Genomic DNA, 22,820 nt, shown 5'->3' with positions numbered 1-22,820 from the left:
TTTTCTAGGGCAGTTGAAAACTATCCTTTACCAAGTCTGTCTTTTTTTAAAATTAATTTATTTATTTGAGAGAGAGAGAGAGAAAGAGTCCTCAAGCAGACTCCCTGCTCAGCATGGAACCTACCCCCACAACACGGGGATCGATCCCAGGACCCCAAGATCACAACCTGAGCTTAAATCAAGAGTCAGGCACTTAACCGGCTGTACCACCCAGGCACCCCCATACCAAGTCTGTCTTTAAATTTATTTTAGGGGTGCCTGGGTGACTCAGTCAGTTGAGCATCTGACTCTTGGTTTTGGCTCAGGTCATGATCTCTCAGGGTCATGATCTCGGAGTTGTGAGAGAGAGCCCCATGTGGGGCTCTGCACTCAGGGCAGAGTCTGCTAGAGTCTCTCTCTCCCTCTCCCTCTGCCCCTCCCCTCCTCGCACTCTCTCTCAAATAAATAGATAAATCTTTAAAAAGGAAAAATAATTTATTTTAGATGACTCAATGATATAAATAAGCTACTGAATATATCCAGTTTACTTTCCACCTCTAGGAGGCTATACCCAGTTAGATACTGGAAATCTCAAGTCATTCAGAAAATCTATGAAACTAGTGGGGAACATATGAAAAAGAAACAAAATGGGTCAGGAAGACAGATTGACCTTCATATTCAGCCTTTGACCAGCTTCCCCACAAACCAAATCAACATCTCTCTTTTTTTTTAGTGATCAAGAGTAAAATAAGTTCTAAAGATAAATGACTCTATACCCTAATGACTACCCATTTTGTTTGTTTGTTTGTTTGCTGAGCATTCAGGGAGGGGAAAGGAGGAGGAAAAAAAACTGCATGGCAAGCCATGAAGTGGTAGCTATTCTATCTCCTAAATTAAGTGATCTCTAGGGTGCCTGGGTGGCTCAGTCAGTTAAGCATCTGCCTTCAGTGAGCATCTGCCTTCAGCTCAGGTCATGATCCCAGAGCTTTGGGATTGAGTTTGGCATTGGACTCCCTGCTCAACGGGGAGTCTACTTCTCCCTCTGCCCCTTCCCCCACCGCTCCTGTGCACTCTCTCTCGTGCACTCTCTCGCTCTCTCTTTCTCTCTCTCGTGCACGTGCAAAAATAAATAAAATCTTTAAAAAAATCTCTAAAACGTAAGAATCTCTGGGAGAGGAGGAAAGAGAAGGGGCCAAGAAACTTTATATTTTCATTACTTAAAGGAACCATAGTTTGGGGTGCCTGGGTGGCTCAGTCAATTTAGCATCTGCCTTTGGCTCAGGTCATGATCTCAGGGTCCTGGGACTGAGCCCCACGTAGGGCTCCCTGCTCAGTGAGAAGTCTGCTTCTCCATCTCCCTCTGCCCCTCACCTCTGCTCATGCTTTCTTTCACACTCTCTCTCTCTCAAATAAATAAAATAAAATCTTGGAAAAAAAAGACCATAGTTTGTTGAGGGATTTTAGGCATGATGATTTAGGGATGCAAAGTGTTCTGAAGAGTTAGGAGAAACACATAATAGAATTCAAAGTATCAAAATAGCTCATCTATTGTTCTTAGTGATATTATTAAAACACTGAAAATAATGTGTTTCCATTAAAGATCAGAGCTGTGTCAAATATAGGACAATATGAGCCCATTTAAGTGATTATTCGTTATCATTCCATTTTTCTTATTCCTTCATCTGCCTTACCTAAGAACAACACAATAAACAAAATAGTAAGTATTTGTTTCATTCCTACTAAATATTTAGCATATATAGAATTATTTAATTATATTTTTAAGATGCTATTAAATAGGCATCACTGTATCCAATTTACCTAAACACACACACACAAACACACGAGCACCCATCTTTACACAATCATTGCAAAGAACAAAGCAAATTACCAGCTTTGGTAGTGTTTAGTAGGCAGGGTGTCCATTTAGATAAGATGCCTCACCTCCTGTCTCCTCTCCTCCAGTCCCATCTCACCAGAGAAACCCTTGTTCACATCCTTATCCCAGCTTGGTATCCTGTGAACCTCAGATCAGACAATTCTGAATTGTGGTAGGTTAGAGAACACATCAAATCTCTGAGCTGTATTTTCAGTATCAATAGCCCTGGGAACGCTGATAAACATTTCTGTTCCTTTAGAAGGTTATATCCAGCAATAACTTGGCAGATGTAAGGAGAACAGGTACCCTACCGGGCAGTATAATATAACAAATGCCGCATATATGAAGGGATAGTTTCTGTAAATATCTGTCATAACTGGGATTGGAAATTTTTCTATCAGATGCTTACCCTTTTCCATTAAGGTTGTTATTTTTAAATTTTATTTTTTTAACTTTTTCCAGCCTCACTTAGGTTGGATTCACAAATAAACTTTGTATATATTTAAGGTGTACAACTCAACAATTTGATATATATATGTATTGTGAAATGATACTCCCAATCACGGTAATTAGCCTATCCAACACCTCACATAGCTACCTTTTTTGTGTGTGGTGAAAACACTAATGATTCACTATTTTAGCAAATTTCAAGTATACAATACTTTTTTTTAAAAGATTTTATTTATTTATTCATGAGAGAGAGAGAGAGAGGCAGAGGGAGAAGCAGGTTCCCAAGGAGCAGGGAGCCCGATGTGGGACTCGATCCCAGGACCCTGGGATCATGACCTGAACCGAAGGCAGACGCTTAACCATCTGAGCCACCCAGGCGCCCCTCAAGTATACAATACATTATTATTAACTATTGTCTCCATGCTGTACATTAAATCTTCAGAACTTATTTATCTTAAACCGAAAGTTTGTACCCTTTGACCAAAATCCTCCCATTTCCTCTTAATCCCCAGCCCCTGGCGATCACTGTTCTACTCTCTGCTTTTATGAATTCTACTTCTTTTAGATTCCACTTATAAGTGAGATCATGGAAAATTGCTTTTTCTGTGTCTGGTTTATTTTAATTAGCATAATGTCCTTCAAGTTCATCTATGTTGTTGCAAGTTTTAATTTTTTTTATGACTTCACAATATTCCATTTTGTATATATACTACATTTTCTTTATCCACTCATCTGTTGACGGACACACGTTATTTCTGTATCTTGGCTATTGTGATTAATGCTACAATAAACATGGGAATACAGATACATCTTTGAGATACTGATTTCATTTCCTTTAGATATATACCCAGAAGTGGAATTGTTGGATCATATGACAATTCAGTTTTACTTTTTTGAGGAAAATTCCTATTATTTTCTGTAATGGCTGTGCCAGCTTTAAATCCCACCAAGAGCATTCAAGAGTTCCCTTTTCTCCACATGCCTGCCAACACTTATTTTTTTACTTCTTGGTAATAGCCATTTTAACAGAGGTGAAGTGATATCTCATGTTTTGATTTGCATTTCTCTGATGATTTGTGATGCTGAACATCTTTTCATATGTTTGTTGGCCATTTTTATGTCTTCTTTGCAAAAATACTTATTTAGGTCCTATGCCAATTTTTTAAATAGGGTTATTTGAGTATTATTGCTATTGACTTGCATTAGTTCCTTATATATTAGCCCCCATCAGATATACAGTCTACAAATATTTTCTTCAATTCCATAGGTTGCCTTTTTATTTTGTTGATTTTGTCCTTTGCTGTGCAGAAATTTTTTCTTTTGGTATAGTCCCACTTCTTTATTTTTGTTTTTTTGCCACTGCTCTTGATGTCATGTCCAAAATATCATTTCCAAGACAAGGAGCTTTTTCCCTATGTTTTCTTCTGGGGTTTTTACATGTTTTTATGGGATTTGGGTCTGATATTTATATCTCTAATCCATTTTGATGTGATTTTTGTGTGTGGTGTAAGATAGGGATCCAGTTTTATTCTTCTGCATGTGGTTATCCAGTTCTTCCAGCCACATTTATTGATGAAACTACCTTTTTTTTTTTAAGCCATTCAGGATCCTTAGACATTAAATATGAATTTTATGATTTTTTTCCTATTTCTTTAACAAATGCCATTGGGATTTTGATGAGGATTACATTGATTCTGTTGATTGCTTTGGGTACTATGGACATTTTAACAATATTAATTGTTCCTGTCCATGGACATTGGGATATCTTTCCATTTATTATCTTAAATTTCTTTCATCATTGTCTTATAGTTTTCAGTGTATAGATCTTTAAACTCCTTGGTTAAATTTATTTCTAAGTATTTTATTCTTTTTCATGCTATTTTAAATAGGATAGTTTTTTAAATTTCTTTTACAAATAGTTCATTGCTATTGTATAAAAATGTAACTGATTTTTGTATGTTGACTTTATATCCTGAAGTTTTACTGAATTCACTTATTAGTCTAACAGGTTTTTTGTGTAATCATTCTACATGTAAGAATGTCATGTATCTGCTATGCCATCTGCTAACAGAGATAGTGGTCTTAGAGGAAAAGCTTTGGCTTTTCAGTGTTGAGTATGATGTTAGCTGTGGGTTTTTCATATGTGGCCTTTATTATGTTGAAGTAATTTCCTTCTATTCCTAGATTTCGTCATAGAAGAGTGTTGAATTTTGTCAAATGTTTTTCCTACATAAATTGAGATTATTATGTATTTTTTATCTTTCATTCTGTGAAAGTGGTATATCATACTGATTGACTTTCTTATGTTGAACCTTCCTTACATCCTATTTGGACATGGTATATGATCCTATTAATGTGAGTTGAATTCCATTTGGTAGTATTTGTTGAGGATTTTTGCATCTATATTCATCAGGGATATTGGCCTGTAGTTTTCTTGTGTCTTTTTCTGGCTTTGGTATCAGGATAATATTGATGTAAATAAATTAAATTTGGAAGTATTCCCTGCTCTACAATATTTTGGAAGAGTTTGAGATAGGTTGCTGTTAATTCTTCTGTAAATATTTGGTAGAATTCACCATCTGGTCCTGGACTTTTCTTTGTTGGGAGGATTTTGATTGCTGATTCAATCTCCTTAATATTTATAGGTCCATTCAGAGTTTTTATTTCTTCATGATTCAGTCTTGGTAGATTGCATTTTTCTAGGAATTTATTCATTTCTTCTAGGTTGTATAATTTTTTTGGTGTATAATTGTTCATAGCAGTCTCTTATGATTGTTTTTATTTCTGGGGCATCAGTTATAACATCCCCTTTTTCATTTATGATTTTATTTATTTGAGTCTTCTCTCTTCTTTTTTTTGTCTAGCTCAATGTCAATTTTGTTGATCTTTTCAAAAAACCCACTCTTAGTTTGACTCTTAGTTGATTTTTTTTAATTCTGTATTTATTTCTGCTCTCATCTTTATTATTTCCTTCTTTCTGCTAACTTTGGGTTGAATTTGTTCTTTTTTTTCCTATCTTCTTAAGGTGTAGAATTAGGTTGTTTATTTGAGATCTTCTTTTTTAATGTAAGCTTTTATCACTATAAAATTCCCTCTAAGTACTACTTTTGCTGCAGTCTATAAGCTTTGGTATGTTGTGTTTTCATTTTTGTTTGTCTCAAGTATTTTCTAGTATCTTTTTAATTTCTTCTTTGATTTATTGGTTATTCAATAGTTTGTTGTTTAATTTCCACATATTTATTTATTTCCCAGGTTTCCTTCTGCTATTGATATCTAGTTTTATTCCATTGTGGTGGGAAAAGACAGCTGGTATGATTTCAGTCCTTAAGCTTATTCAGACTTGATTTGTGACCTAACCTCCAATCCATCCTAGATATTGTTCCATGTGCACCTAAGAAAAATGTAATTGCTGTCACTGTTGAGTGGAATGTTTTGTATACATCTATGAGATCCTTTTGGTCTATAGTGTTGTTCCAGTCTTCTTTTTTCTTATTCATCCTCTGTCTGAGTTTTCTATCTATTAATGAAAGCAGAGTATTAAAATCTGCTACTATTTATTATTCTATTGCTATCTATTTCTCCCTTAATTCTGTCAATCTTTGGGTACATACATTTAGGTGCTCTGCTGCTGGGTGTGTGTGTGTGTGTATATACATATATATATAGTAAATTGATCCTTTATCATTATATAATTCTTTGTCTCCTGTTACAGATTGTTATTAGTCTACTTTGTCTAATATAAGTAAGGCTATCCATGCTCTTTTGTTTAGCATTTCATGGAATATCTCTTTCCTTCCTTTAACTTTCAGCCTATGTGTATCTTTAAATCTAACGTTAATCTTTTCACAAAGAAATGGAAAAACCTTCCATGTTCATGGATTAGAAGAACAAATATTGTTAAAATGTCTATGCTACCTAGAGCAATCTATACATTTAGTGCAATTTCTATCAAAATACCACCTTTTTTCACAGAGCTGAAACAAATAATCCTAAAATTTGTATGGAACAAGAAAAGACCCCAAATAGCCAAAAGAATGTTGAAAAAGAAAACCAGAGCTGGTGGCATCACAATGCCAGACTTCCAGCTCTATTATAAGGTGTAATCATCAAGACAGTATGGTACTGGCACAAAAACAGACACATAGATCAGTGGAACAAAATAGAGAACCCAGAAATGGATCCTCAACTCTATGGTCCACTAATCTTCAACAATGCAGGAAAGAATATCCAATGGAAAAAAGGCAGTCTCTTCAATAAATGGTGTTAGGAAAATTGGACAACATAAAGAAGAATGAAACTGGACCATTCTCTTACACCATACACAAAGAAACTCAAAATGGATGAAAGACCTTAATGTGAGACAGGAATCCATCAAAATCCTAGAGGAGAACACAGGCAGCAACCTCTTTGACCTCAGCCGCAACAACTTCTTGCTAGACATATCTCCAAGGCAAGGGAAACAAAGGCAAAAATGAACTATTGGAACTTCATCAAGATATATATCTTTTGCACAACAAGGAAACAGTTGACAAAACCAAAAGACAACGAACGGAATGGGAGAAGATATTTGCAAATGTCTTATCAGATAAAGGGCTAGTATCCAAAATCTATAAAGAACTTATCAAACTCAACACCCAAAAAACAAATAATCCACTGAAGAAATAGGCAGAAGACATGAACAGACATTTCTCCAAAGAAGACATACACATGGCCAATAGACACATGAAAAAATGTTCCACATCACTTGGCATCAGGGAAATACAAATCAAAACCACAATGAGAGGGACGCCTGGGTGGCTCAGTTGGTTAAGTGACTGCCTTCAGCTCAGGTCATGATCCTGGAGTCCCGGGATCGAGTCCCACATTGGGCTCCCTGCTCAGCAAGGAGTCTGCTTCTCCCTCTGACCCTCTTCCCTCTCATGCTCTCTATCTCTCATTCTCTCTCTCTCAAATAAATAAATAAATATAATCTTTAAAAAAAAAACACACACAATGAGATACCACCTCACACCAGTCAGAATGGCTGAAATTAACAAGACAGGAAACAACAAATGGTGAGGATGTGGAGAAAGGGGAACCCTCTTACACTGTTGGTGAGAATGCAAGCTGGTGCAGCCACTCTGGAAAACAGTATGGCAGTTCCTCAAAAAGTTGATAATACAGCTACCTTTTGACCCAGCAGTTGCACTACTAGCTATTTGCCCCAAAGATACAAATGTAGTGATCCAAAGGGGCACCTCTACCCAGTGTTTATTGCAGCAATGTCCACAATAGCCAAACTATGGAAGGAGCCCAGATGTCCATCGACAGGTGAATGGATAAAGAAGATGTGGTATAGATATATACATTGGAATATTACTCAGCCATCAAAAAATGAAATCTTGCCATTTGCAATAACGTGGATAGAACTAGAGGGTATTATGCTAAGCGAAATAAGTTAATCAGAGAAAAACAGTTATCATGATCTCACTGATATGTGGAATTTAAGAAACAAAACAGGATCATAGGGGTAGGGAGGGGAAAATGAAACAAGACGAAATCAGAGAGGGAGACAAACCATAAGAGACTCTTAATCATAGCAAACAAACTGAGGGTTGCTGGAGGGGAGGGGGGTGGGGGGATGGAGTAACCGGGTGATGGACATTGAGGGCACGGGATGTAATGAGCACTGGGTATTATGTAAGACTGAATCACTGAACTCTAACTCTGAAACTAATAGTATACTATATGTTAATTAATTGAATTTAAATTTAAAAAATATATTTAGTCTCTTGTAGACAGCATACACTTGGATCTTGTTTTTCATCCAGGCAGCTACTATATCTTGTGACTGGGAGTCTGATTGTTTTATATTTGAAATAATTATTGATAGGGAAGGACTTACTGTTGCCATTTTGTTGTTTTTTTGTATGTCTTATAGCTCTTTTGTCCATCTTTTCCTTTCTTGTTGTCTTCCTTTGTGTAGTATTGATGTATTTTTGTAGTGACACACTTTGATTTCCTTCTCATTTTCTTTTTGTATCTTCTGTAGGTGTTTGTGGTTACTATGGGGCTTACATAAAATAACTTATAGGCTTAATAATCTATTTTAGGCTGATAACAACTTTAATTGCATACAAAATCTCTATATTTTGTTAGTGATGTACAGATTACATATTTTTATATCATGTATCCATTAATACATTTTATAATTTTATTTTTTATACTTTTATCTTTTAACATTTATGCTACAATTAAGAAATGATTCATGTACCCCCATTACAGTATTCAGTGTTGTGTATTTTTCTGTATATTTACCTTTACCAGTAAGCTTTTACTTTCAAATACTTTTGTGTTGCTGTCTAACATCTTTTCATTTCAATTCGAAGGACTCCCTTTAGTATGTCTTGTAAGACAGGTCTAATGGTGTTTGACTCCCTCAGCTTTTGTTTATCAGGGAAAGTCTTTATCTTCTTCATTTTTGAAAGACAATTTTGCTAGATACAGTATTTTTGGTTGACAATTTGTTTTTGCTCTTCAAACATACCATTCCACTCACTTCAGGCTTGCAAGGTTTCTATAAGGAATCTACTAATGGTCGTACAAGGGTGGCCTTGTATATGAGGAGTCACTTTTTTCTTGCTGCTTTCAAAATTCTCTTTTTGTCTTTAATTGTTGACATTTTGATTATGTGTCTCATTGTGGAGTTCTTTAGTTTCATCCTATTTGGAATATGTTGGATTTCACAAATCTGTATGTCTCTTTCCTTCCTCAGATTTGGGAATTTTCTGGCCATTATTTCTTTAAGTAAGTTTTCTGCCCCTATTTCTCCCTTCTTTTGAGACTCATTATGTGTATATTGGTGACTTGACATTGCTGTATAAGTCCTTTAGATTTTCTTTACTCTGTTTCATTTCTTTTTCCTTTTGCTCTTCTAACTGGATGATTTCAAATGACTTATCTTTGGGTTCCCTGATTACTTCTGCTTGATCAACTCCATTGTTGAACCCCTCTAGTGAGTTTTTCAGTTCAGTTATTGTCTTCTTCAGCTCCAGAATTTGTTTGGCCTTTTTTATATTTTCTCTTTGTTCTGTTCATGCATTATTTTCCTGATAGTTATGAGCATCTTCATGACAGTTATTTTGAACGGTCAGTAATTCCTCTACTTCCATTTCTTTATGATGTGTTTCTAGAGATTTCTTTTGTTCCTTTAATTGAATAAATTTTTCCTGTCTTCATGTTCTTTGTAACTTTGTGTTGATATCCACACATTTGAAAAAAATAGCCACCTCTCTCAGTCTTCATAGACTAGCTTCATACAGAGAAAGATCTTCACCACTCAGACCAACTAGAGATCCTGGGGACACCTCAGATCTTTTTTGTGAGTACATCTGTCTGAACTTGTGTGTGAAGATTACAGGGTTTTGCTGGTTTCTAATTTTTCAGGAGTTCCTAACCTCTTGCTCTCTTTGCTATCTGTCTTCTGTACCCTGGCACTCTGAAGCAGCAATACACCAACCAGATCTTTTATTTTTTTTTCCTCAGTAGCCTTTAGGTATCTAGATTTTGCCAAGTTCTGTCAGTTCTCTGAGACAGGATGGCCATAAACCAGAATGTTGGGCAGCCCACTGAAAAGCCAGGAAGTTTGACACATGTTCCACTCTTCTTTTTCCACACTTAAGGAGACACTTCTGAGCTGTATCAACCTGCTGGGACCTCTGGATCACCAGCACCCTGCCCAGCTTGTTCTTAGAAGCCCCCATGCATCTATAGTATGTCAGGTCCCATCAGTACTTCAAGACAAGCAAGACAGAAGCCAGTCCTCCCTTCACATACCAACCAGAAGTCCAATTGTTGGATATTTGGTCTACTCTTCTCTTTACTTCCCCAGGGAAAAATGGAAGCTGAGAATTTCCTCCCAATCATGTGCTATTGCACTGGTATGGAGGGCAGACTGTGGTGAGAGCATGCCACAAATTTTCCTACTGACTTCAAAACAGCTGATTTTGTGCTCACCTAGAAGGCAGAAGTCTCTTAACTAGTTTCTGAATTTCTCATAATGGGAATTGGTCTTTGTATTGTTGTTCCTTGGGAGAAAAGAGGGTCTGGGTCTTCCTATTCCACCAGAACCCCTGGGTATTCTGTTTTATACATTTTTTAAATTTATTGCATCATGCATCATTGCCTGGTAATAAGCATTGGTAATAAGATGTTTTAGAACAACAATCATAATAATGATTATATTAATATTGATTAAACCTTATAGAGCACTTCCTACATGTCAGGTAGTGATCGAATGGCTTTATAGGTTATTAAATTCATTTAAGAGATATGAAAACTGAGGTACAAAAAAGTAAACTGTCTAAAGTTATGCACCTACATGGAGCTGGGATTCCAATCCAGGCCATCCATATCCATAGTCCACTTTCTCAAACCCTCTGAGATGATACTCAATACATTTGCTGAGGGAATCACTGAGTCCCAACCTGAATCTCCCATCTCCTTTTCTATGATTCACTGTTGGATCTGTTCTAGGAAATTGTTCTTTACCTTGTACTTGCATCACCCCAGCAGTTTGGATCTAAAATTCCTCATGTACAACTTCCCATGCAGTGTACTCCTCCCCTGTTTTATTCTACCAAATGAGTTCCTCAACTTCTCTTACCATCTTCATCTCAAATGTAATCAACCTTGACATGAAAATGGTCACTTGAATCCTAAATGCCGCTCAGTTCACTTCAGATCATAGCAACTCATCTTCAGGCTCAAGAATCTTTAATGAACCTGCAAAGTACTTTCATCTCACTTCACAAGTGAAAAGCTAAAGGAGAGTGAGCAACCACATTGGAATAGTAATAAAAACAAAGGCTTCATGATAGCTGTTCTAGCCATGCATTTTGGATATGAATTTATTTACAAGTGATTACATTTTAATATGGGACATTGAGTTCTTCAAATTTTTATAGGGACAACATTTTATTCTTTGTACCCTAAAAACATAAGACATCATTTTAAAAATCTTTAAGATTCCATTTTGTCACCCTGGGAAGAATGACACTTCAGTAATTTTTAAAAGGCCTCCTAACTCTTACCAAGTAACAAGCATTAGGCTCATAGGGGCATGGCAGCATTCAAGTTTAACTGTAGTCCTATGCAACAGGATATAAATTCTATCCATCAAGTGCTCACAAAGAGTAATGATAAAATTTAAAGTTAATATTTATTTTTTTTGTTCTAGAAATCCCGAGCCATTCACTGCATACTTCCTACCCGGCAGTGATCCTGAGTTTTTTGTAAAGCCTCAGGTTGGAGAACTTCCTCCTTTTGACACTGAAGGAACTGTCCTCCTTGTGGGTTTCAAACCCCGAATGTACAGTAGGAAATACAAAGCAACATTAGCAATACAGGTGAGTTCTTTGATGTCACTAAAGGCATGAAAAGAGAAAAGGTTTCACCCAAGTAAAGAATAGCAACATTACCTTGCAAAAGCCAACATATTTCAACTACTCTGTCTTGTTTTAATTTTCTTTTGCCCAGTAAAGAACTTGTAAATATGGAATATAGCAAAAAAGTTATCATCACCAGTGGGAAGTAAGAAATTATTTCTCTTCCATATTAAGAAAATGCAGGAGAGATAAATATTGACTGTAAAGTGATTTGTATATTCACATATTGTTATCCGTAATAACCCATTCAAGGACTTCAGGTGATTTGAGACAGAGATTTTGAAATCTTTAATTAAGGCATAAGGTACTGTCAAAATGTTAAAGTCGAAAATGAAGAAAATTAAATAGAAGATAAAACTGATTTTGAATTGAGAAAAACACAATGTAGTGAGCCATTAATATAAAAGTCTGCTCAAGTGATCATCTTATTAAAAGTTAAGGTAAACACAATTTTGAAAATTTATGCAGTAAGCAAAATTTCTCCATCAGATTTCACACATGTATTTTACTAATAGCTTTTAGGCTAAAGAGAATTTTCAAATTATTTCTGAAAAGATGCCTATTGCCAGTATCTAGTTTCAGTAGCACAGACACAAAGGACATGTGGTTATGTTTCAAGACACAACCCCTGGTGCCAAAGTGATTAGTAGACTTCTAAATCAGACACTAATTAAGCAGTGCCATGGGCAGAAAAATGTGTTGTTACTGTTTTAATGAATAGAGAAAAGAATAATGTTGACTATGTCTCAAGAAAATTATTTATATTTTTCATCTTTCTGGGAATTCTTACAACCCAGGTAATAAAAATATAAAGCCTCTGGACCCTTGCTGCACATCGCCCTTTGTTATATAGATGCTTGATTTAAAATGATCGTGTCGTACCTGCTCCTTAAGAATAAGGACATACTTTTACTCTAAGGGGATTAAATGACATATTTAAAAACAGGTTTACAAGTGAAAATGATGTTTATTTCACCTAGTGAACATTTCTGAAATTAACTATGTTGGAGGCTTTCCCAACAAAATTTTTGCCTGGTTTCCCTATGTTGATTTGACAATTAAATCACTGGAAGCAGAATTAAAGGGTTTCTGTGAGAGAATAAGTTGACATATGGGATCAAATGGAAATGTGAAATTTTCATTTAGTCTGAAGTGGTGCAGTTTGATAAAGCTTATGTGGGGAAAATTGAGATTGTAATGTGTTTAAGAAATCACTATTTTGTTGATTCTATTTTTATTTTGGAAAATTCCAAATGTGAGTAGAAAGAATAATTAATCTATATACATTCATCTTCCAGTATGAACACTTATCAAATCATAGCCAATTCAAGTATATTCCCACCCCCTTCCCCATATTCCATATTATTTTGAAGAAAATCCCAGACATCTTATTTTCTTCAACTATTTCCTATTAATCTCTAAAAGACCAAAATTGTAACCATGATACCATTATCACATATAAAAATTTACAATAATTCCTTAATATCACGACATATCAAATATCCATTTAGTGTTCAAATTTCCAGTTGACTCACAAATCTCATATTTTTTAACATAAAAAAGTATTAACTTACAAGAAGTTGCAAAAATAGTACATAGAGTCCTGTGAATCCTTCTCCCAGCTTTTCCAAATGGTGAGATTTTATAGAGTTATAGTACTATATTTAAATACTGTTAACTAAGCTAGAGACCTTATTTCATTTTCAGCATTTTTCACATATATTTGTGTGTGTGTGTCTGGTTCTAGGCAATTTGAACCCAGGTATAGAGCTGTATAACTACAGTCACAACTGAGATACAGAACTCTTCTAACACAACTGTGGGAACTGGTAACAGTATGGAAACTGTGTCCTGCTAACTCCTTATGGTCACATCTAATACTGTAACTCCTTCTTTACCCTGGCAACCACTAACGTTTTCTCCATCTCTACGATTTTCTCATTTATAGAATGTTACGTGAATGGAATCATACTCTATGAAACTTTTGAGATTGGCTTTTTATGCTGAATATAATGCCCTTGAGAGTCATAAAATTTATTGCATATATCAAATCAATGACTTTGATATCACAGTTCAAACATTGTCTGATTCTAAAACCCTGCTCTTAAGGACAACACCACGATGTCTCACATGATAAATGTGAAGAATTTTAAAAGTTAATTCATTATCTAAATAAAAATTGCTGTGTACGGTATTATCATCTTTTTTAAACTGTTGATTTTAAGCATTAAATCAATTAATACTTATATATGAAACATATGACCTTCATTGTGCTTTACTTAGAAATAAAAATGAGGATCTTTAAAAACAGTTTAGTTAAATATTAACCTACAGAAACTTCAGCAACTACATTAGCAAGCTTCATGGGTTCCCTTTCAATTAAACCATATTTAGAATGACTAAAAACTGCTTTTTCCCTACTATTAAACAAGGCATATAGCACTAGCTTTGAGAGACTTAAGTTGACTTGGTCAGACTGTTACAAAAAAGCAATGTTACTCAAAGAGAATAAATAGTCCACTCAGCTTTCCATGGTGGACATGATAAATCTTAAATAGTTTATACAAAAATATGAAAGCTCGGTGAGCGCTGTGAATTGTGCAAGACTGTTGAATCACAGATCTGTACTTCTGAAACAAATAACGCAACATATTTTAAGAAAAAAGAAAAAGAAGAAGATAGCAGGAGGGGAAGAATGAAGGGGAGTAAGTCAGAGGGGGAGACGAACCAGGAGAGATGATGGACTCTGAAAAACAAACTGAGGGTTCTAGAGGGGAGGAGGGTAGGGGGATGGGTTAGCCTGGTGATGGGTATTAAAGAGGGCACATTCTGCGTGGAGCACTGGGTGTTATGAACAAACAATGAATCATGGAACACTACACCAAAACAAAAATATGAAAGCTATCCAAATTATCCAAGATAAAACATATAATGCTTGTACAAAAGTAATATCTATGGACCTGTTAAAACTAGAGACATAATCAGATGTAAGTAATATGTATGTAAATGCATTGCTTTTAAAGGAATAAATCATTGCATGAAACTGTAAGAAATGGCATTTTATTTATATATATAAATCTTGGTTTGTATTTTCTCTTAAGCAGACCTGAAATAGGGATTCGAATCCAAGTAGCATATTTCCTACATGATCTCAAGAAACAGATGCAGGAAAGCCAAGATATGAGATAGAAAAGGAATGGAAACCAATGAAGGGTGCTTTTTCAAGGCAATTACCACAGTGGGCATCTGTAATTTAATCCCATGGGATTTCTATGGAAAATAGTGTGGAACACACTACAGAATATTTACACCTGATGGGGCTAGAGAGTTGGGGGGGTGCTTTTTGTTTTGTTTTGTTTTCTGAAAAACTCATGATTCAAGAGGTATAGATATTGGCAATTGGAAGTTGGGGCAGGCAATGAAATGGAAATACCTGAGGGATGTGGGTCGGCACAGCCCACATCTGCTAATGGGCTGTTTCCATTCATAAGAATGTGTCCTTTAAAGCATAGCTTTGAGCATTCATTCCATGAGGTCTTTGGCTTTGGCTGATCCCTTTTCATACTACAAAGATATTACTGAAATATGGGAATTTCATCTGTTTAAAAAATAGTTGTTTCTTTTTAATTTCTTTAAGTAAGTAGTTGAGGAGTATAATTGTCAATTTGACATTCTTTTTTAAAACCAGCAGTGATTCTCAGAGGCACTAGTAACGTGGAGGTATTGATTTATTCTTACATTATTTTAACATAAGCCTTTTAATTTATATTTTCAAAAGGAGATTCAGAGTGGAAGACACAGAGCTATATCTTTAAAGTATGTTCAAAAACACAATGAGTCACTGTATTTATTTACAACTTGAAGAAAGTTTAACTCTAGAAATGAGAACTGTAATATTTAATTTTTATAAAATAAACATATTCTTATTACCATATAGAGTGTTGGAATAAAGGACATGAATGACTTCTTACAAATTTATTTTATATTTGGATTATATATATTTATGTATATATGTATATGTATACATATATATATACACACACACACTCAGCATCACTTATGGCAGAATCATTTGAATCTTAATTGAAATGCATACAATAACATTTAGGATTTTAAAAATAGTGTCCTTATAGATAATTATTTTCAAAGGTTCTTGGAGATGTGTCAGGTGAAGGTACAAATCCCTACATGTCGTTCCCATTTGTACCTACTACATTCCAAATAGGAGTGTACATTCCTTCATGTAGCTCACTCCCAAGCACCACTGAGTGTTAGGCATAGGTGCAGTTCCCTTCAAGTAACTCATGCATATGTACTCATGAAGTGGGTCACCTGTAATGTAAAAATTTACAATGATATATGCACAATCACCAAAATGTAGCTTTGTTTTTCAAGTTGAGCATCCTATGTGAAGTAAAATGATATTTAACCTAGTTATAGTCTAGTCTTTGGTTTGTTCTGCTTTTGACTCCTTGATTCAGAATACACAATTACTATGAACATTGGACAGAATGGCCAGTTCTGATTAAAATAGGGTCATTCCAGGGCGCCTGGGTGGCTCAGTTGGTTAAGCGACTGCCTTTGGCTCAGGTCATGATCCTGGAGTCCCGGGATCGAGTCCCGCATCGGGCTCCCTGCTCAGCAGGGAGTCTGCTTCTCCCTCTGACCCTCTTCCCTCTCGTGCTTTCTATCTCTCATTCTCTCTCTCTCAAATAAATAAATAAAATCTTTTAAAAAATAAAAAAATAAAATAGGGTCATTCCAGATGTGTAAGAGAGTCCTTCACTTAACATTCTTCGATTGATATCACATTACCCCTTAAGCCCTGGCTGATGTTATTGCAATATTCACTTAGCCTGGATTTATCCTAAATGAGTTTTCTGACCATACACGGTACAAATCTTCTTGTGGGGAAGAAGACCCAGATAAACACAACACCGGAAATTCTGTAAGAGCAGTGGGATTTAAGTATGAACATAAACATAAAATGCTAGACTGTGTAATTCAATATTGCCATCCTGTGCATATATGCAGAAAAAAATGGATTTTTAAAATAAATCCCTAAGTTGTACTAACTTGGATTTAGATTATAACTGTCATTGATGATTTTACACAACTCTCAGGTATTTCAAATGGTTCGATTAATTATAGACTTTCATAATCTAAAAAACAGAAGCTCAACATATTTTACCAGTCGGTTCTATAGCCATGCCTAAGTTGTCAAGGATAAGTTCTTGCAAAGTGTGGTTTCGGTTAGTTACATAGTTCATGCTGGGCAACAGTTTCATGCAAAGAAAATAGATTGCTTCCCCTTAGATCAGATGGATGCTTATTTCACCTACAGGGCAGACCTCTAACTTTGAGAGACTTTTTAGTGAGTGGTTCTTAATTCATAGAGCTAAATGCTTTCTTGAATTTATTTCCCATGTTAATTATTTATTATGGGCACACTTTCAGTTTTGTACATTTCCCATACCTTGCATGGAGAAGAGAGACCGTATTAATTTGGTAAACTTTTTCCTATAGGTTTCTCAGTCCCTGAATATTTCATGTAAAATCTCTCCTCTCTTTGTTTTCAGACACCAGACATGTACTGGTTGTATGATATCAATGGATTACCTCAAGTTACCATTCCACCAATGAATGTAAAAGCCAAAATTGACACTACTAATGAGAGGTTTCAGAGCAAGCCAGTTCGTCGGCGCAATATTATCCGTGAAAATGCTAAACTCACAAGGACAGGGGTGTCCTCTACCATCAAGGGTGTGCCTTTGATGTTGAAGAATAAATAAATACTTTTTTCCAAAATATTTCTTGGCCTTAAGTAGAATTAAACATATTTTCATGATTGTTCTTTCATCTTTTGGAATATTTGTGATGAGTAATGTTTCAATTATAATAGGCCTTCTCTATTTTATTTTTTAAACTCTGACTATTTTGCACCTGATTTCTGTTATGTGTGTCTTTTAAAATGGACTAATTGCAATTATTGGGATTGGTTCACTTTTAAGGTACGGGGTACATTTGTAGTAAAAAAATGATTTCAACTTAAAAATCAATGCATGTAAGTATATGTAGTCCATCCACTCCTATATTGAGTCTTTAAATAATATAGATTTATTTCAAAATGATCCTGGGGAAAATTCATTTTCTCAAAGTAAAGGAAAAGCATTTTGCTCGGTACTTATCATTCAGGAAAAATATAATAATAAATAGCCAATATGGACCATCTTGAAGAGAATTTGGCACAAAATGACTGGCTTTACCACAAATCATTCATTCATACGATTTTAAGGACATCACTTACCCTTTTTGTGCCGTGTTATGTGCAAAACAAAAGAACTATACTAGGACAAGAATTGGCAGACTATAGATCTAGTCTACTGCCTATTTTTATATACCTACTAACAGATAAAGATTTTTACATTTTTAAATGATTGAAAAAATTAATAGAAGAATATTAAGTAACGCAAGAAAATTGCATAAAATTCAAATTTCAGGGTCGCTTGGGTGGCTCAGTTGGTTAAGCATCCAGCTCTTGATCTCAGCTGAGGTCATGATCTCAGGGTCCTTGGATCAAGCCCCACGTTGGGCTCTGTGCTCAGAGGTGAGCCTGCTTGGGATTCTTGCTCTTCCCCTCCCTCTGCTTCCCTACCCCATGTGTGCTCTCACTCTCTCTCTCTAAACTACTAGATAAATAAATAAATAAATAAACTTTTTTAAAAATTCAAATTTTATTGTCTATAAATAGAGTTTTATAAAACATTAATAAACATGTCTTCGTGCTTTCCTTCTGTAACCCTGAGCTCCAATGGACGGAAACCATAGAGCTACAAAGTTTTAAATATTTACTCTCAGGTACTTTACAGGAAATACTTGGCAACCTCCTACTAGAGTAGGAATGGCCTTTAGGAACCACTGTAGGTTGATTATAATTTCTTCCCAAGGTGTTAAGTGGAACTGTAGGGACACATCTATGCCATCACTTAGTTTTGTCTGCAGGTATTGAAGTAGAGGAGAGTAGAGGCCCATATACCTCAGATTTGCCATCCCCAAAAAGGACAAAAGCTAAAATTCTGTGAATCTCCAAAAGCCTTTCTTCTTCTCTGGCTCTCTAAAGACATTTTTTTGAGTAGAGTCATAGATTATTTGTCTGTCCTTTCTTCTGCTGTACTGTGTGTGTGAGGAGGGGTTTGGTCAGTCTCTGAGTATATTTCTCACAAAGCCTTTATAAAACTTCCCCAAATCCTTAGGAAAGTAAAATCCTATTTGCCATGAACATATGGTATTTATATTGGTGTTTTTATATTTTGGTGTTTATGGTAATACATAATATTTAAAAAATCTTAAACCGCTTATGTTGAGCCTTCACAATTGCTCTCCTATCTGAAAATCTCCAATAATTTGAAACTGTTGCACTGTATACTTTCCACTATTTCTTAGTCCAGCACTTGTGAATATCAATGGTCCCTAAGACCGAAAGGCATCAAATTAATTCAGAGACTAGAGCAGTTACGTGGGGGGTGTGGCAAGTAACTAGAAAGCGGTCTAACAATATCCACAAACTTCTTCCTTATTTCTAGAGGACAAAGAACATGCTGTAGTGTGCTAAAGTTTATATCTTCATATTGAAAAAGGAGTTTGAAAAAGCAGTAGGAGGTTTTACTTGGAGTTTCTTATTTGAGGACCACAATTTGCTCATTAGCAAGTGAATTGCCTATAGAATGAAAGATAAGATTTTTCTGGGAATCTAAAAGTTCCATGTGTGCTAAAGACTGCACATTCTTAAATATACATATGCTGATTTAGAATTTGTAGATTCTTTAAACCTTGATCAAATATCTATTAATTCACTTATGTGTTTATGCCCTTACTTATTAAACAGGTATTAAGTACTGCTCCAAGCTACTCACCCTTGATACAAAAACAAATGAACCCTGATCAGAACTTTTCTGCAAGTGCCCCCCTGACCGATGGAGAAGACAGATGTGAGCAGGTAGTTTCCAGAACATATGGAAGGTTGAGACCTTGGTATAAAAACACAGAGGTGGGGACCTGGCTAGGGAGTGAGAAAAGGCCTCAGGGAAGATGTAACATTTGATGAGGATATTAACGGAGTTGGAGTCTTCCAGGTATAGAAGGGGAGTATGACCTCTGAGACCGGGTGGAGGAACATGTTCCAAAGGATACAAATGTGACAGAACATGGCATGTCCAGAGACAAGGAAGTGGTGGTTGGAGCTCAGGGTAAGTGATTTGGGGAGTGATAGAAAATGTGGGAACAAATGTAGGTGGGAACAGAATCATTTAAAGTAACTCAAATGAAGGGGTAAGAAAATGGGTTCAAATTAGGATGCACTGCTTTAGGTAAATATAGAATATGTATATTGAAATGACCAGTTAGCAGGTAGATATAGTCATATGGAACTTAGAACATGGGTTTGATTCTGATACAAATTTTGTGACTTATTGGTGAATTGGTATGAGTCAAAAGCAAAGCTATACATGATAATACTTATAGAAAACTTATAAGAGTAGTCGTTCTCAAACTCCAGTATGCTTTAGAATTATCTAAGTTGACTGCTAAAAATGCAAAGTGTGAACAGAAACATTTGAAAGAGGGAGCCTGGGTGACTCGGTTGAACCTCTGCCTTCGGCTCAGGTTATGATTCCCACCTCCCCCTTCTTGGATTGGGTTCGAGCCCTGCATCCATGTTGGGCTCCCTGATCAGTGGGCAGCCTTCTCCCCTCCCTCTGCCCTTCCCCCTGCTCATGCTTGTGTGCTCTCTCTCTCTCTAATAAATAAATAAAATCTTTAAAAAAAAAAAAGAAACATTTGATAGGAAGTAGGAATGTCAAGGGGCCCTAAAATGGAGCTGGGAGGCCCCTGGGGAGGCTGGTCTTATGCACGTTGACACCCGCATGAAACATGGAGCCTTTAGACTCTGCCACCTACAAACTGCCACAGCCTGTTGGAATTCTCAGAATGAGGCGTTTTTCTTAATATAACTGAGCAACTAGCAAAGTAACCTCTCCTGTGTGTGTGTGTGTGTGTGTGTGTGTGTGTGTGTGTGTGTGTATACCAGTGCTAATTATTTTTGCCTCTATAAACTTTGTCTTTCTGTTCCCTCCTTGGAGCACATTTCAGGCTTCTCCTAAATCTGTGTCTCCCGTATTTGAAGTCCTAAAGACCCCAAATAAACTTTTGGTTTGCTTTGCAGCCTCAGTTCTTTCTTGTTTGGCAAGAGTTATGAGCGTCACTTTTCTCCATTCTGATTCTTTATATTTGGGGATACATGCAAGACTCTACATTTTAATATGTGTTTATCTAAGGTTTGCACGTTAAGACGCAATATTGATGAAAAGAGGGGCATGGATAAAACTCTGAAAACCATTTAAAGAGTAGCAAGCAGAGAAAAGAGGCAGTGGTGCAAACTGAGAAGACACTGGCCAAAGAAAGAAGAAACATCTAGATCCTGCTTCTGACTTTGGGGTACGCCAGTCAGGGGTCTTGTGCCCACTGAGCCAACCAACCATATAGCACAGTTCCTAGAGAACAGACAGGACAATGTGGGGTATTTACTACTGGGAAGGAAAGGATTAAAGGGGGGTTGTAAGAAGCCTGGGGAAAGTTTTGAGTCCTTTCCAACCTCCCTGTAAACAGATTGTTGAAACATACTTGAGGGAAGAAAAAAGTTTTATTCATTTAGGGTCTTTTTTCTAACCAAAATCAGTATTGTAAGGTTTTGTTTGTAGCAATTGTTGACTGAGAAGAGAGGCAGATCTGAAGTAAAAGCATTTATTTGGTGTCTTAGAATTGCAGTTCGGGGAGCACAGATTTGGCCAGCAACCCAAATGGTGTCCCCTCAGGGAACAAAAGCGAAAGGCTTTTAAAGACAAAAGAGGATGTTGGTATATGTTGTTTACAAAGAATTTTGATTGGTGGTGGCAGGAAACTAATCTTGGGCTGAATATAATTGGTTGCTAAGGCTATCACTAAGCAAATGTGCATTTACTGTAGCAAAGCAGCTGCAGGTGTTAGGTCTGAGTCCTTGGAGTATTTGCTGTTTGGCCCAGTTCAAAAGTTGATAGTTCCACCCAGTGAGGATGTGCATAAGGCCCACCACCTTAATGGCCTCCCAGCTCCATTTTAAAACCCCTGGATATAAGTGACCCCATTTCATTTCACCTTTCACACAACTTCTTTCAGTCTTTGTATTTCTAAAAATGTCTTCATTTTGTCCTTTTGAATTACACTTTTTCTTGGTGTACAATTCTGAGTTCATAATTATTTTCTCCCCAGCGCTTTCAAGCTATTACCCTAGCACTTTGAAGCTATTTTCTTTTTTTTTTAAAGTTTATCTATTTTTTTAGTAAGTTCTACACCCAACATGGGTCTGAAATTCATGACCCTGAGATCAAGAGCCTCATGCTTTTCTGACTGAGCCAGCCAGGTGCCCCTGAAGCTATTTTCTGTGGCCTTCCTTGTTTATAATGAGAAGTCTGTTGTATGTCAAGTTGTTAACTTGTAGGTAAACTGACATTTCTTTTTAGCTTTAAGATTTTTTCTTTCATGCTTGATTTCCTAAAAATGTCTCTATTGCATATCTAGCAATAGACTTATCAGGTCGTTATTTTGTTGTATTATTACTATTATTAATTATATTATCATACTTGGTACTCAAAGTATACTATCAATTTGAGTACTTTGATCTCTCCTCAATGGCAGAAAATTCTCAGTTAATATCTTATCACATATTCCTTATCTGCCATTGCCTGTATTCTCTTTATTCTGGAAAGGCATCCCAAGAGATCAGGGCCTGAGGTTTAAGTGTAAAGGACCTCACTAGATCTTGTGGGAATCTTGTGCATATGTTTTACCTCTTATCTCTTTGCTGTGTGGTAAGTTAAGTATTCAGCGCTATCTTCCAAGTCAGTAATAATTTCTTCAGCAATGTTCTGCTTCGAGTTCATCCTATTGGTTTTCGTGTCTACTCTGATAGTTACTATTTCTCACATTTAGTAAGTTTTTTATATTTACCTTTTTAACATATGTAACTTCTTGTTTAATATTTTCTTGTTCACTCTTGA

At 36.0% G+C, this 22,820-nt stretch overlaps 1 protein-coding gene across 3 annotated transcripts in view; it reads left to right on the top strand.

Moving 5' to 3' along the window:
• CFAP47 (cilia and flagella associated protein 47) overlaps positions 1–17,522 on the top strand; it is a 519,587-nt gene extending 502,065 nt beyond the window's left edge. For all 3 annotated transcript variants that reach the window (XM_088028500.1, XM_088028501.1, XM_088028499.1), the window contains 2 exons: positions 11,523–11,691; positions 17,310–17,522. In XM_088028500.1, coding sequence (XP_087884626.1) covers positions 11,523–11,691; positions 17,310–17,522 — 382 coding nt within the window. The remainder of the gene's footprint in view (positions 1–11,522; positions 11,692–17,309) is intronic.
• The last annotated feature ends 5,298 nt before the right edge of the window (positions 17,523–22,820 follow it).

The sequence above is a fragment of the Eumetopias jubatus genome, unplaced genomic scaffold, assembly GCF_037043125.1.
Source record: "Eumetopias jubatus isolate StellerSeaLion01/CBP00866 unplaced genomic scaffold, mEumJub1_p1.0 scaffold_11, whole genome shotgun sequence".
Lineage (NCBI taxonomy): Eukaryota > Metazoa > Chordata > Mammalia > Carnivora > Otariidae > Eumetopias > Eumetopias jubatus.
Note: the sequence above shows the minus strand (reverse complement) of the source record. Positions and strands in the feature narration are given on the sequence as shown.